Source organism: Delphinapterus leucas, chromosome 7 (assembly GCF_059928025.1).
Source record: "Delphinapterus leucas isolate spDelLeu-1000000601 "Yukka" chromosome 7, BTC_Dleu_Yukka2, whole genome shotgun sequence".
NCBI lineage: Eukaryota > Metazoa > Chordata > Mammalia > Artiodactyla > Monodontidae > Delphinapterus > Delphinapterus leucas.
In genome coordinates this window covers 29,800,274-29,817,383 of record NC_143135.1, presented here as the reverse complement: position 1 = coordinate 29,817,383, position 17,110 = coordinate 29,800,274, and the positions used below count along the sequence as shown (strand labels likewise).

Below are 17,110 nucleotides of genomic sequence, written 5' to 3'. Positions count from 1 at the left end.
TCTGGACAAAATATAAAAAACACAGGCTTGAAGGCACAGGAGAGCTAACAAGATTGTGAAGAATTATAGGCAGGTATCAGGAGGAAGTTGAAGGCTCAGGAAAGTAATCTCTGCATTTACAGCTATTTTCCCCTCAAGGTTATTTGCTGATGCTGGAGGTGGCAAAACAGCTTAGTAGCATTGTTGAGAGCTTTGTAGGACTGGGATGCAGGAACCAGAATTTAGTGCCTACTAAAGGGAGCTCTTCCTAAACCCTCCCCAATTTGAGTTGGGGCACAGTTAAACTCCACAGGGTAAACTAGGAGTAGGCAGGCCCTCGCAGAAGCTAAAGTTCAGTTTCAAATTACCTCAGTCTCTAAAACTGGACTGAAATGATTTTAGACTGCTAATGCCAAAAGGAACCTGGAATAAGCAAATATTAATCCTCTCTGAGGAAGACATTGTTATCAGAAGCCTCAAAGCATTTCTACAAACGATTCTGCAAATACATGTGGGATGCACAAAAATTAGCATGCATTCAAGGAAATGCACGTGAAAGAAATCCAGCAGAAAGAGAAAAGAAACAGACGCAGTGGGTTCTAGGCTTGGGAATTCTCAGGCACAGACTTCACCCACCGTATTCAGTGAGAATTTCTGCAAAGAAATGGAAACTATAAAAAAAGAATCAAATGGAAATTCTGGAATTGAAATATAACTGAGATAGGGAACTTGATGGATTTAAGAACCATTTGACACAGCTGAAAAGAGAAACTACAGAATATGTGAAAAGAAATTCCCAGGAAGAGAAAAAACAATGAAAAGCAGAAGAGAGTAAAAGTCATAGCTAAGACAATAAGAAGGTACCATGTAATATAACTGGAGTCTCTAGAAGTAGAGAAGAGAATAAAAGTGGCAGAAGCAATATTTGAAGATATAATGGTTAAGAACTTTACAAAACTGCTGAAAAATAATGCAGACATAAATTCAGAGAGTCCTGTGAACCCAAGTAAGAGAGGTAGAAATAAAATAACATTTAGGCACAATATAGCAAAACTACTAAGACTCCAAAGACAAAGAGAAAACATTTTAGGAAGCCAGAAGTCAGATTATATTCAAAGGAGCAACACTTAGAATGAAAGCTGGCTACAAAAGCAACAACAAAAACCAGGAGATAATGAAATGATATCTTTAAAGTGCTAAAATAGAAGAACACCAAACTGGAATTCTGTACCCAGCTAAACAGTCTTCAAGAAAATAAGTAAGATACATACATCTTCAGAAGTAATTGAGGTTACGAAATTTAAGATAGGGAGATTATTTTAGATTACCTGATGGGCTCAATCTAATCATATGAGCACTTAAAAGCAAAAACTTTCTCTAACTGTAGGCAGAAGAGATGAGGCAGAAGGGAAGGTAAGAGAGATCTGAAGCATGAGAATGACTTGACCTGCCTTTGTTGGCTAGGAGATGAAGTGATGAAGAGGGCCACATGCTAGGGAATAGGGGTGACCTCTAAAAACTGAGTGCCTGCACAATGCCAGGTACTTTAGCAAGTTTGGACTTGCTCTGAATTCGAGCTGCCTGGCCAATAGCCAACAAGAAAACAGGGACCTCAGCCCTACAGCCACACAGAATTGAATTCTGCAAACGACCGGCATGAGCTTCGAAGCACATTCTCCCCCAGAAACTCCAGATAGGAGACCCAACTAGCTGACACCTTGATTATAGCCTGTGATACTCGAGGCAGAGTAACCAACTGAGCCTGCTGGACTTCCAATCTACAGAAATCTGAGATAATAAATCAGTGTTATTTTAAGTTGATATGTTTGTATTAATTTTTTAGCATTGCAATAGAAGCCTGATATAAATGGAAAAATCCACAGTAAAAGATGAAGTTTTTAATAGTTCACCTCAGTATTTGATAGAACATGAATTAAAAAATAAGTCAGTAAGAACAAGATTTGAAGAACACAACCAATTTGACCTGACTTAATATATTCTTTAAAAGCATAATTGAAACATTTACACCAACTCTATGCTGGGCTTTAAAGAAGTCTCCACAAACTTCAAAGAATTAAAATCACTAAAAATAAGAGTTGCAAATTTAAAAAGAATATACATTAATTTAGTGTTACTGTTATTACTTTGGGTTAAGGTAAAGATGAGACATAAACAAATGTAAAATCTCATAAACATTTGTATAAGAAAACTTTTGGAGAGTTTGACAGATCATCTTAATTAAAAAAAAAATTATTTGTTCTCTGACCCAGCAAATTAGTTCCTAGGCAACTAGTACACATGCAGACATGGGAATACAGTAGTCTCCCCTTAACCAAGGGGGAAAACATTCCAAGACTACCAGTGGATACCTGAAACTGCAGACAGCACTGAAACATGTATTTACTATGTTTTTTTTTTTTGCCTATACATATCTACCTAAGGTAAAGTGTAATTTATAAATCAGGCACAGTAAGAGATTAACAACAACAATTAATAATAAAATAGAACAATTCTAACAATATACTGTAATAAAAGTTTGTAACTGTGGACTCACTCTCTCAAAATATCTTATTGTACAAATTTAATGCCTTTTCCATCTGAACTAAGCACTTACCATGCATTGTGGCCATAACTTTTGCAATTTGAGGTTCAAGAGCAAAACTAACATGAATTTCTTCTTCCTTCTTCATGGCTTCATGGATAGAGTATTCGCTCTTCTCATAAATTTTAGCAACCACAGCACGTGATTTATTTTTCTTTCCTTATTAAGTCTAGAATTTTCACCTTTTCACTTAAAAGGAAGCTCTTTATGGCTTCTCTATGGCAAACCCAAATTGCTAGCATCACTACTCTTGCACTTTGGGGCCATTATTAAGTAAAACAATGGTTACTTAAATACAAGCACTGCAACACTGTGACAGTCGATCTGATAGCCAAGATGGCTACTAAATGACAAATGGGAAGAATATGATGGACAAAGAGATGATTCACATCCTGGGAAGGACAGAGTAGGGCAGCATGAGATTTTATCATGATACTCAGAACAGTGTGCAATTTAAAACTTATAAAGTTTTTATTTCTGAAATTTTCCATTTAACATTTTTGGACCTCAGCTTACTGCAAGTAACTGAAATTCTGGAAAGTGAAACTGCAGATAACTACTGTATATGGGCATGCTCTCTGTTCACCAATAGAACAATGGTTAAGTAAATGATGGTACATCAATTCTCACAACTATTAAAAAACATGCTAGATTCTTTACGTATGCACCCTAAAACTGTTCAAATAAACTAAACAAATAAAAACAGTTGTAGTTTAATATATATACAATATGCTAGCATTCATGTGAAATGTAACAAAAAGCTAATGAGTTAATTATCTAATACAAATATTATACACACACTGTAATGATAACCAAACTGTTAATAGGCATTCATCTCTAAGATAGCACAGAAGATTGAGGTTCTGGGAAAAGTTGAAGAGGGCACTCTACTGCTATAGAATCTGAATATTTTAAAACCAAGATTATATGTTAGTTTTTCAATTAAAATGTCCCATGCAAACTTTTATGAGAGCAGAGACATCAAGTGATCTGCCAACAGAAAAACAGTAAATTCTACACTGTTAGTTGATCTTAAGAACATACAAGATTGTTATGTATTACAGAATATAATATTCTTAATTATAATCTTCAGTCTTTAACAGAGGTTAAATTTTAAAGAAGGGTGGAAGTAAAATTATCTTATCAAAAAAAGGTAAAATAAAATAACTTTACTGCTAGAATTATTTAGAACATCAAGCATACTTACTCTTATACCTTTGAAAGATACTGGTTAATTGAAATGATTCTGAAGTTAATTCTCCCATTTTCACAAAATAGCAAACCTACTAAAAAACTGACTGTTCTTTTGATTGATATTATAACAGAGGCTACTCCTTAGAAATAATGTTTATTTACTTAATGAAATAAAATCTGTACTTACAACAAGGAGAAGACTGAACTGGTCCAAGTTGTGGAAAGGTCATAAGAATAGAAACCCCTGGTAGATCATTTTGCTTTGCATGTTCAGTAGTTTGGTCAGCCCAAACCACCACTTTCTTCCTCTCTACCAAATGTTCAATTTCTTTGAAGTCAGACTCAAAAGTAGCATTTAACAGGCCAGATTCTTTTAATGCACAATACTGTTTTCTTAGGGCTGGAAGTAAAGCATTCAATACTCTGCATACAGAAGGTGACAAGAAAAGAAAGATAAATACTAAATTTTAAATACATTATTATGGTTCTATGCAACATCCAAAGTAATAGCGGATGATTAAAATGGTTCCCTGTACATATTTTCCTTTAGAATATTTCAATCAAATACCTCAAATATTCTTAATACATTAAGTATAGATTGGAAAGAATGTTGGATGGGAATTACAAGCACCAGGCTGTAGTCTCAGCAAGTCTTCACTTGCTTCTATATGACCTTGGATAAGGCACTACCTGAGGTTTCTCCTCTATAATGTGGGGTACGACTGGACAGCCACTACTTTCAATAGGAGATTGTTTTCAGAACTATGCAAAGCATAATGTGGTTTACAAATCAAAAATAGTGTTGTTATTGTTATTAAATACTATGAGATTGAAATGAAATATTAATACACTGTCAAACGATGAAGGTCAATTTAGGTATATAAGATTTAAAAAATAAAAAATGAACAAAAGTCAACATTCCTTGAAGTTAGCTCTTCATGAGCTAAAGCAATAGCTTTCAAAGCCATTCGAAGGAAGAATTGTGGAAAAGTATGGTGGGTACAGGAAAATGATGGGGCATTGGATTCTTGGCTCTGATTCAAAATCTCGCCTATTGCTGTCAATCAGAGCAGTACTAAATGCATCTTTTTATGTATTAGACCTCCATGAAGAGTGTTCACTGAAGAAATGCCAGAACTAAAAGTTATAAGTGGTTCCTAACTTTTATATCAACGAAGACATCAAACAACATGAATAATCTTGAAATGACTTAGTCCTGGTGTTCCAGCTGACTCATAACATCCAGAAGAATAGAACCATCTGAAGTAGGAATAGGGCAGTGGGAAAAGAATAGGCACTAATTTTAACACTTAAGGAAATAACTGCTTTATTATCTAAGAATCTTAAATATTTAGATAGCAGTACAAATAGTCTGTGACATTTTTCTTTTTGGTGATAGTGGGGAGTATGCCATTTAAGCCAAGTAGGTAACAATTGTAGGGAAAAGTCATTAATCAGAAAGTCAATAAAAAGTTATTTACAACTGCTTTCCTTTTGGAAAGTCTAGAATTTTGATTCACCCTGCTAGGCACAGGGCGCCTATTCAAACAGCTCCCAATAAAAATCCAGGACACTAAGTGTCAGCCTAACAAGATTCCAAAGTAGACATCATTTCACATGGGTCATTACAACTTTTTTCTGGAGAACTTAAGCACAACTGTGTGGGCCCACTGGATGAGGACACTTGAAAGCTTACAACTAACTGGTTTCCTTTGTTCTTTGCCCCATTCACCTTTGCCTTTTGCTGATTTTGTTTTGTATGCTTTTACTCTAATAAATCATAACTATGGAGTCAACTATACGATGGGCTCTGTGAGTCATCCTAGTAAATTATCAAACATGGAGGTGGTCTCAGGGACCCAGGACATATGTTATTGATGTATATATGTGTGCATGTATGTATGTTTGTATGTATTTATGCATTCATAAATTTATTTTTGGACTTGATATTGATATATATTGCAAAATGATCATCACAATAAGTCTAGTTAACATCTGTCACAGAATTCTTTTTGTTCTGATGAGAACTTTTAAGATCTACTTTCTTGGCAACTTTCAAATATGCAGTACAGTATTATTAACCATAGTTGCCATGCTGTACATTACATCTCCATGATTTACTTAATAACTGGAAATTTGTACTTTGTGACTCCCTTGACCAATTCCCCATCCCTGCCCCCAACACCCCACCACCAACCTGTATAATCTGTTCTCTGTATCTATAAACTTGGGTTTTGTTTTTGTAGCAATGAACACAGGTGTGCTTTATATTTTGTGTTAGTGTTTTCATTTTCTTTGAATAAATACCCAGAAGTGGAACTGCTGTATTATATGACAGTTATTTTTACCTGCCTATGTTTTCTACTCAGGGTTTTATGGTTTCAGATCTTACGTACAAGTTTTTAATCTATTTTGAGTTAATACAATTTTGTGTATGGTGTAAGATATCCTTTGGCTTGTTGCTGTGCATTTTTCCCAGCACCATTTATTGAAGAGACTATCCATTCCCTATTGTGTATTCTTGGCACCTTTGTTGTAAATTAATTGACCATATATGCATGGGATTATTTCTGGGATCTCTATTCTGTTCCATTGATCTATGTGTCTGCTTTTGTGCCAGTACTATGCTGTTTTGATTATTATTGCTTTGTAGTATAGTTTTAAATTGGGAGTGTGGTCCCTCACACTTTGTCTTTCTCAAGAATGCTTTGGTTATTTGGAGTCTTTTGTGGTTCCACACAAATTTTAGAATTGTTTGTTCTAGTTCTGTGAAAAATGCCATTGAGTATTGATAGGGATTGTTCTAAATCTGTAGATTGCTTTGGGTAGTATGGACATTGTAACAATACTAATTCTTCCAATCCATAAGCATGGAATATATTTCCATTTATTTGTGTCTTCTTCCAATTTCTTTCATGAATGTCTTATAGTTTTCAGTGTACAGGTCTTTCCCCTCCTTGGTTAAATTTATTCCTAGGTATTTTATTCTTTTTGGTGCAATTGTAATGGAATTGTTTTCTCAATTTCCTTTTTGATAGTTTGCTATTAGTGTATAGAAACACAACAGATTTCTGTATACTGACTTTTGTATCCTGCAACTTTACTGAATTTGTTTATTCTAATAGTTTTTTGGTTGTGTCCTCAGAGTTTTCTGTTTATAATATCATGTCATTGGCAAAAGTGACAGTTTTACTCCTTCCTTTTGAATTTAGATGCCTTTTATTTCTTTTTCTTGTCTGACTGCTGTGGCTGGGACTTCTAATACTATTTTTTTTTAAGTTAATTTTTATTGGGGTAAAGTTGATTTAAAACGTTGTGTTAGTTTCTGCTGTTCAGCAAAGTGAATGAGTTATACATATACATATATCCACTATTTTTTAGATTCTTTTCCCATGTAGGTCATTACAGAATATTGAATAGAGTTCCCTGTGATATACAGTAGGTTCTTATTAGTTATCTATTTTATATACAGTAGCGTGTACATGTTGAATAAAAGTGGCAAGAGTGGGCATCTTTGTCTTCTTCCTGATCTTAGAGGAAAAGCTTTTCAGCTTTTCACCACTGAGTATGATGTTAGCTGTTGGCATGCCATATATGGTCTTTATTATGTTGAAGTATGTTCCCTCTATAATCACTTTGTTGCAAGTTTAATCATAAATGGATATTAAATTTTGTCACATGCTTTTCCTGCGTCTATTGAGATGATCACATGATACCTTATCCTTCATTTTGTTATCACACTGATTGATTTGCAGATGCTGAACTATCCTTGCATCTCTGGAATAAACCCCACTTGATTGTGGTGTATGATCCTTTTAAAGTATTGTATTGGTCAATTTGGTTTGCTAATGTTTTGTTGAGGATTTTTGCATCTATGTTCATCAGGGATATTGGCCTGAAATTTTCTTCTCTTGTTCTATCCTTGTCTGGCTTTGGTGTCAGGGTAATGCTAGCCTATAAATGAGTTTGGAAGTGTTCCCTCCTCTTCTATTTTTTAATTGAAAGAGTTTGAGAAGAATTGGTATTAACTTTTCTTTGAATGTTTGATAGAATTAACCAGTAAAGCCATCTGGTCCTGAACTTTTGCATGTAGGAAGGTTTTTAAGTACTAATTCAATCTCCTTACTAGTAATTGGTCTGTTCAGATTTCTTATTTCTTCATGATTCAGTCTTGGTAGGCTGTATATTTCTAGCAATTTATCCATTTCTAGGTTGTCCAATTTGTTGCTATATAATTGTAGTAGTCTCTAAGGATCCTTTGTATTTGTGTAGTATCAGTTGTAACATCTCCACTTTTACTTCTGATTTTATTTATCTGAGCCTTCTCTCTGTTTTTCTCCATGAGTCTAGATAAAGGTTTGTCAATTTTATCTTTTCAAAGAAGCAGCTCTTGGTTTCATTGGTCTTTTTTGTTGTATTTTAGTCTTTATTTCACTTATTTCTGCTCCAAGCTGTGCTATTTCCTTCCTACTACTAACTTTGGGCTTTATTCTTGTTTTTCTGTTTGTCTATTTTTTGATTTTTCTTTTGATTTCTTCTTTGATGAACTGGTTGTTCAGTAGCATGTTGTTTAATCACTTGTTTGTAAAATTTCCAGTTTTCTTTTTGGAATCATTTCTAGTTTTATACCACTGTGGTCAGAAAATATGCTTAATATGATTTCAATCTTCTTAGATCTGTTAAGACTTATTTTGTGGCCTAAGATATGATCTATCCTGGAGAATGTCACATGTGCAGTTTAGAAGAATGTATATTCAGTGGCTTTTGTATGGAATGTTCTTTATATATCTGTAAAGTTTGTCTACTGTAACATGTTGTTTAAGGAAGATGTTTCCTTATTGATTTTCTGTCTGGATGACCCATCCATTGATGTGAGTGGGGTATTAAAGTCCCTTATTCTTACTGTATTGCTGTCTATTTCTCATCATGTTATTAATATTTGCTTTATATATTTAGGTTCTCCTATGTCAGGTGCATAAATATTTACAAATGTTATATCCTCTTGTTGGATTGACCTCCTTTATCATTATGTAATGCTGATCTTTGTCTCTTATTACAGTCTTTGTTTTAAAACCTATTTTGTCTGATATAAGTATAGCTACCCCAGTTTTCTTTTGGTTTCCATTTGCATGGGATACCTTTTTCCATCCCTTAACTTTCAGTCCGTGAATTGTCTTTATGTCTGAAATGAGTCTCTTGTAGGCAGCATATAGATGGGGCTTGTTTTTATATCCATTCAGCCACTGTCTTTCGACTGGAGCATTTAGTACATTTACATGTAAAGTAATTATTAACAGGTATGTACTTACTGCCATTTTATTAATTCTTTTTTGGCTGTTTGGTAGTTCCTCCGTCCCTTTCTTCTCTTGTTCTCTTCCTTTGTGGTTTGATGACTGTCTTTAGTGGCATGCTTAATTCCTTTCTTATTATTTTTTGTGCATCTACTCTAGGTTTTTTTGTGGTACGAGGGCCTCTCACTGTTGTGGCCTCTCCCGTTGTGGAGCACAGGCTCTGGACGCGCAGGCTCAGCGGCCATGGCTCACGGGCCCAGCCGCTCCGTGGCATGTGGGATCTTCCCGGACTGGGGCACGAACCCGTGTCCCCTGCATCGGCAGGTGGACTCTCAACCACTGCGCCACCAGGGAAGCCCTCTACTATAGGTTTTTGCTTGGAAGTTTCCATGAGGCTTACATATAACAACAAATTTATAACAGTCTATTTAAAGCTGGTAGCCACTTAAATTCGAATGCATTCTCAAGGTCTACGTTTTCATCCCCCACCACATTTTATGTTTTTGACGTTATATTTTATATCTTTTTATCTTGTGTATTCCTTAAGGAATTATTGTAGTTAGTTATTTTTACTACTTTCTTCTTTTAACCTTCATACTAGCTTTATAAATGATTGATGAACTCCTTTAGCTCTTGCTTGTATGGAAAACTCTTTTATTTCTTCTTCAATTCTGAATGATAACTTTGCGAGGCAGTCTTATTGGTTGAAAATTTTTTTCTTTCAGCGCTCTGAATATATACTAAATCTTTTTGTTTGTTTGTTTCCACTCTATAAGCTCAGGCTAAGACAGTTCATCACACCCATTATTTTTTGTTATTTAATCCTTTTAAAATTGTTATAGGGAAAGTATAATTTAACATATAAGAAAACTAAGGGTTAGTGAGGTAAAATAATTTATGCAAGGTTATAGTGCTCATATAAACTAGAATTCAAGACCAACTCTAAAACTCATACTCTTTCTACTATATTGTATTGCCTCTGTAATGCTCTGGTTCACCAATTTTCAAAGTTAGAAATCTTTTTGCCCATTTTGAGGCAAAAATGTATCTTAAATATATTAATCTATTTGTATGGTATATCAAATACAGTATGGTCAAAATAAATTAATGTTTCTTTGATAACTTTAACTCTTGCAGGTGGTGTGAGTACAAGTAAATGAATGTTCAATGTATGCTCTAGGTATAAATATAGAAAGTATGGGGAGAGCAGGGTGAGCTTCTATCCACAGGATAATATTTCCCTAAAGTTTTTCCTTCCCTTTTTCTTATTCTTTTAAAAAATAACTATGCTAATATACGCAAATCTATCAATGTGATAAACCATATTAACAAATTGAAAGAGAAAAACCATATGATCATCTCAATAGATGCAGAGAAAGCTTTTGACAAAATTCAACACCCATTTATGCTAAAAACCCTGCAGAAAGTAGGCATAGAGGGAACTTTCCTCAACATAATAAAGGCCATATATGACAAGCCCACAGCAAACATCATCCTCAATGGTGAAAAACTGAAAGCATTTCCACTAAGATCAGGAACAAGACAAGGTTGCCCACTCTCACCACTCTTATTCAACATAGTTTTGGAAGTTTTAGCCACAGCAATCAGAGAAGAAAAGGAAATAAAAGGAATCCAAATCGGAAAAGAAGAAGTAAAGCTGTCACTGTTTGCAGATGACATGATACTATACATAGAGAATCCTAAAGATGCTACCAGAAAACTACTAGAGCTAATCAATGAATTTGGTAAAGTAGCAGGATACAAAGTTAATGCACAGAAATCTCTGGCATTCCTATATACTAATGATGAAAAATCTGAAAGTGAAATCAAGAAAACACTCCCATTTACCATTGCAACAAAAAGAATAAAATATCTAGGAATAAACCTACCTAAGGAGACGAAAGACCTGTATGCAGAAAATTATAAGACACTGATGAAAGAAATTAAAGATGATACAAATAGATGGAGAGATATACCATGTTCTTGGATGGGAAGAATCAACATTGTGAAAATGACTCTACTACCCAAAGCAATCTACAGATTCAATGCAATCCCTATCAAACTACCACTGGCATTTTTCACAGAACTAGAACAAAAAATTTCACAATTTGTATGGAAACACAAAAGACCCCGAATAGCCAAAGCAATCTTGAGAACGAAAAAAGGAGCTGGAGGAATCAGGCTCCCTGACTTCAGACTATACTACAAAGCTACAGTAATCAAGACAGTATGGTACTGGCACAAAAACAGAAATATAGATCAATGGAACAGGATAGAAAGCCCAGCGATAAACCCACGCACATATGGACACCTTATCTTTGATAAAGGTGGCAGGAATGTACAGTGGAGAAAGGACAGCCTCTTCAATAAATGGTGCTGGGAAAACTGGACAGGTACATGTAAAAGTATGAGATTAGATCACTCCCTAACACCATACACAAAAATAAGCTCAAAATGGATTAAAGACCTAAATGTAAGGCCAAAAACTATCAAACTCTTAGAGGAAAACATAGGCAGAACACTCTATGACATAAATCACAGCAAGATCCTTTCTGACCCACCTCCTAGAGTAATGGAAATAAAAACAAAAATAAACAAATGGGACCTAATGAAACTTCAAAGCTTTTGCACAGCAAAGGAAACCATAATCAAGACCAAAAGACAACCCTCAGAATGGGAGAAAATATTTGCAAATGAAGCAACTGACAAAGGTTTAATCTCCAAAATTTACAAGCAGCTCATGCAGCTCAATAACAAAAAAACAAACAACCCAATCCAAAAATGGGCAGAAGACCTAAATAGACATTTCTCCAAAGAAGATATACAGAATGCCAACAAACACATGAAAGAATGCTCAACATCATTAATCATTAGAGAAATGCAAATCAAAACTACAATGAGATATCATCTCACACCAGTCAGAATGGCCATCATCAAAAAATCTAGAAACAATAAATGCTGGAGAGGGTGTGGAGAAAAGGGAACACTCTTGCACTGCTGGTGGGAATGTGAATTGGTTCAGCCACTATGGAGAACAGTATGGAGGTTCCTTAAAAAACTACAAATAGAATTACCATATGACCCAGCAATCCCACTACTGGGCATATACCCTGAGGAAACCAAAACTCAAAAAGAGTCATGTACCAAAATGTTCATTGCAGCTCTATTTACAATAGCCCGGAGATGGAAACAACCTAAGCGCCCATCATCGGATGAATGGATAAAGAAGATGTGGCACATATATACAATGGAATATTACTCAGCCATAAAAAGAAACGAAATTGAGCTATTTGTAATGAGGTGGATAGACCTAGAGTCTGTCATACAGAGTGAAGTAAGTCAGAAAGAAAAAGACAAATACCGTATGCTAACGCATATATATGGAATTTAAGGGGAAAAAAAAATGTCATGAAGAACCTAGGGGTAAGACAGGAATAAAGACGCAGACCTACTGGAGAACGGACTTGAGGATATGGGGAGGGGGAAGGGTGAGCTTTGACAGGGTGAGAGAGAGTCATGGACATATACACACTAACAAACGTAGTAAGGTAGATAGCTAGGGGGAAGCAGCCGCAAGGCACAGGGATATTAGCTTGGTGCTTTGTGACAGCCTGGAGGGGTGGGATAGGGAGAGTGGGAGGGAGGGAGACGCAAGAGGGAAGACATATGGGAACATATGTATATGTATAACTGATTCACTTTGTTATAAAGCAGAAACTAACACACAATTGTAAAGCAATTATACCCCAATAAAGATGTTTAAAAAAAAAAAAAAATAACTATGCTAATATAATTTCCTTTAAATCAAAAGTATGGAAAATTAATTACCAGTTATTTGAGAACACTAGAAGAACTCCAGTAGAATTTTAGATTGGCAGAAAGCCCTTAGAGAAATAAATTTCTCATTTTTACAGAGCATGAAAGTGACACCTAAGGAGTTGACTGACATATCCAAGGTAATAAAAATAAAAGATCAAGTTATACTTTTTTACTATTATGTTTCAAAAATTAAAAGGTGTTACTACTGAGTTAGTAGAGAGAGCATGAAAGAGCTACTATAGCATCACTTAAAACCTGGGACATGATGTTAAAAAATATACACTTTTAATAACTTCATTTTAATGATAGCAAAAAATCATTCTGGAATTACGAATGCTTAAAAACTGTCTACTTAAAAATTCAGTTGGTATTAATAGTAGTAGTTTCTAGGAGGGGACAAGGATGGCTAGAGGACAGGTAGAAGACAGACTCTTTCACTGTAGAGGCATCTTTGAAATTTTGTATTATATGACATATATTACATAAAAATAATAAATTAAAAAATGTTTTCAAAACTATAAAGCACTATAAAAACTTAGTTAGAGGAGAAGAACAACATCCTTTATACTTTCTTGGTGTTTTCTAACTCTGCATGATTCTGATGCTGGCAGACACTTAAAAAAAATATGTACCTTGTACTGGATAAAATTAAATTTTCTGGCAATGGAAAACTAAACTTCTATGCTTCAGGTTCCTTAGGTCTATAGTATTAAAATTTTTAGAACAGGTAAATCCATGTACTTACGCCTCCGTCTGCCTGTGTTGCTGTTCTTGAAGACAAGCTAGATCCATCATATGTTTAATTTGTGCTTTCAAATCTTTGTTCTGGAGGTGCAAATGGTGGCAATGAAGTTCTTTATTGAGTTCCTGGGGAAAACAATACACACTATACCTCAGATTCATTTAAAAATGTTAAAATTAAATCAATTTTAATAAAACTTATTTTATATTGGTGTCAATAGTTTTAATTCTTAAAAATATGAAGTGGTATGTTTAGGAACAATTTGAAAAACAAGTGTTCTGGTACAGGTGGTCTATGACTTACAAGTTTCAAATTTCCTCAGAAACTGAACATCAGGAACTCAGAACAAATTTTACTATAGTGACAGTTTCTTGGTCTATCCAACTTGTTCATAATACTTTGAAAGTACATGAATATGGCCCATTTTTGCTTAAATGTCACTTCTTCAGGGAGGCTTTTCCTAAGCTTCACATTTAAAGATGGACATTCTCCACCCCTGATAGTTTCTGCCATAGCATTGATTAGTAACAATTCCATTTATTTATTTTTCGTAGATTCTCCATATTAGAATGTAAGGTATACCACCAGGACAGGGGCTATGTCAATACAATAAAAGTTTCATACAATAAAAATCTCTTGGGGGGCTTTCCTGGTGGTGCAGTGGTTGAGAGTCCGCCTGCCGATGCAGGGGGGCACGGGTTCATGCCCCGGTCTGGGAAGATCCCACATGCCATGGAGCGGCTGGGCCCGTGAGCCATAGCCGCTGAGCCTGCGCGTCTGGAGCCTGTGCTCCGCAACGGGAGAGGCCACAACAGTGAGAGGCCCGCGTACCGCAAAAAAAATCTCTTGGGGAATTCCCTGGCAGTCCAGTGGTTAGGGCTCCATGCTTCCACAGCAGGGGGCATAGGTTTGATCCCTGGTTGGGGAGTTAAGATCCCACATGCCGCAAGGTGTGGCCAAAAAAAAAAAAAAAAAAAAAATTCTTACCTTCATCCAGTCTTGGTATAAGCTTCATTCTAGGCCAAAATTGTAAAAAAGTTTTCGTAGGCTCCCTTATGTGCATATGCCCAAATGTTCTCTAATCTACCACCTAAAATTACTTATCTTTTCTCAAATCTACTAAACCTTAAGTATGGAAAACGTCAGCTAAGTGGATACACTAAAGTATGAATGGTAATAATCCAGTAGCATTCTCAGAATCTTAAATTGGAAAAATTTTAGTTAATAAAATAAAACGGAGTGAAATATTTTGGACATTGTAAGGGGCTGAGACAAAAATCCTATAAGCAGGGGAGCTGTGCCTAGAAACTTCCTACAGATAATTCCCATAATCCATTTTAGGTTTTCAATACTCCTTCTCAACCTGCAGTTGGCCACTGGTTCTCTGTAAGCTTAAAGTTATTTTTTTCTTTTTTGTAATACTTCCTAAGCTAGTGGTGGGCACTATGACAGGGAAACAATGTAATTCTATGTGTCTGAGATATAGTAAAGTTGGGGGTTGTTTATTCACATGATTCATAATTATATTTCAAGAAATACAGCAAGTATTTTAGAGCAAACTCTCTTTAGGGAGTCAGGATGATACGGTTAGAGCATTGGCCTATGAATCAGGTGATTTTAGAGATGGCTCAACTATGACACAAATGCTACCTGGAACCCAAAATATGGTCTTTATGGATATCGGTTTACTTGACTAAAATTTAAGAGCTTGCCTAGATGATCTCTTTAGTCTTTTCCAGTCAAAAAATTCAACGACCCTAAAAGTATGACCATGTTTGTCAAATATTCCACCTTTTTTCTCAAAAAAAAAAACAACCCTTCTTTATTTACTCCCTCTGTTAATCCTATTGTTTTATCTTCTTGCACCACTCTTAAAGAGACAAGCCTTGACTGTATAATTATTTTACTCAATAATTGTTCTTGGCTAGTTTGTTGTCTTTGAAAAACCAAGTTTACAATTTGAATCTTTTTCTTGTTTTGATACACTAATGACTGAATCTGATTGGAAGCGCATAGCCTATTATGAGAGCTACAGGGAGGTTAGTAATAGCTGAAGTAAGAATATAGTGAGAGGTAATATATAAAATGTGAAAGGTCTTCAGGTGCCATGCCAGACCTGGGAAATCATAACAGAGTTTACATTAGGGAGAAAGTACTGAAGAGTGATATGATCGGAGTTACCTTTTAGAAAGCTCATTTTGCTTGCAGTAGAGAGAATGAATTGCAGTAGAATACGAATGGAAGCATAAAGGTCAAATGTACCAGTCCAATAATGGGGGCTGGGAGTCTGAATTAGGGTAGTGGCGGGGGAGATACAGAGAAGTGGATAAATTCGTGAGGTTAAGAGGTAGATAATGCAGGAGGGTATAGAAAAAAGGGCAGCAATTTGAAAGTCGCAGTACTGGATCTCTGTCCAGAGTTGTACAACTGTGGATAAATCTTTTCACAAAGTTATGTCTCAGTTTGTTTATGTAAGAAATAATGGCTTATACATAGATAACTGCTTCAGCTGTGAAAATATCCACAGGAAAAAAAAACTGAGAGTGGGATTAGGGTGATGGGAATGGAAACAGCTTTAATTTTAATTTTTTCAAATTATTCATAATAAAATGCATTAAAAAACAAGAATTTAAAAATCAATTCCAGATTCATATTCAGGTGTGAAAAGTCCTGCTTAAAAGAGTAATAGAAGACAGATTATTAGAAAAATTAGATTTGACCATGGTGAAAAAATTTAAATTTATTGAAAATAACCTGAACAATATTAACTTTATAAATGCTCCTAAGTAGCCAAAAAAAAAAAATAGCAATAATAATACTACTAAAAAGAATACTGTACCATTTTAAAAATTGGGAGCTTAAGATAAATATGGGAAAACAAAGGCAAACTAGTAAATATCTACAATTGATTTTTTTGCTTCTTTTAATATTAAAAAGTTCTTAAGTACTCCTCTAGTTGGAGTTGGGCTATATTTTAGATTGTTGATTACACAAATGTACTAGATTGTAAGTATAATGTAAATTAAGCAAGGCTATTGAGAGATGAAAATAACATTTTAAAATGTATATCTATTAATTCTTTTTACGAATATAATGCCACTTGAACTGTACACCTAAAACTGGTAAATTTTATGTTATATTTTACCATATGCCAAAAACATTTTTTAGACCCTTCATGAGAAAGTTTTTGCTCACTAGAATGGCTAAATATTCTATTAGAACATCATGGCCGTAAGTAATAGTAAAGAAAACTAACCAAAATACTTGTTATTTTATGTCATTTTGACAATGATCACCTTGAGAATAAGACTTCTTTAGATATACATAGTCTCTAACAAATAAGTGAAACATGACAAATATAAGTGAAACAAACCAAAAACTACTATAAACTTTCAATATCTGCTACCTTTTCAAGAGAAACAGCTCTTGCGCACTGAGTGAGAAACACTCATTTGGCCAGGATATCAGCTGTTTTCTCTGAAA

General features: G+C 34.9%; 1 protein-coding gene across 1 annotated transcript in view; it reads right to left on the bottom strand.

Moving 5' to 3' along the window:
* The window catches only part of KIF18A (kinesin family member 18A), an 85,385-nt gene that overhangs the window by 32,060 nt on the left and 36,215 nt on the right, over positions 1-17,110 (bottom strand). The window contains exons 12-13 of the mRNA XM_022583732.2: positions 13,631-13,752; positions 3,963-4,198 (exon numbers count right to left, since the gene is read on the bottom strand). Coding sequence (XP_022439440.1) covers positions 3,963-4,198; positions 13,631-13,752 — 358 coding nt within the window. The remainder of the gene's footprint in view (positions 1-3,962; positions 4,199-13,630; positions 13,753-17,110) is intronic.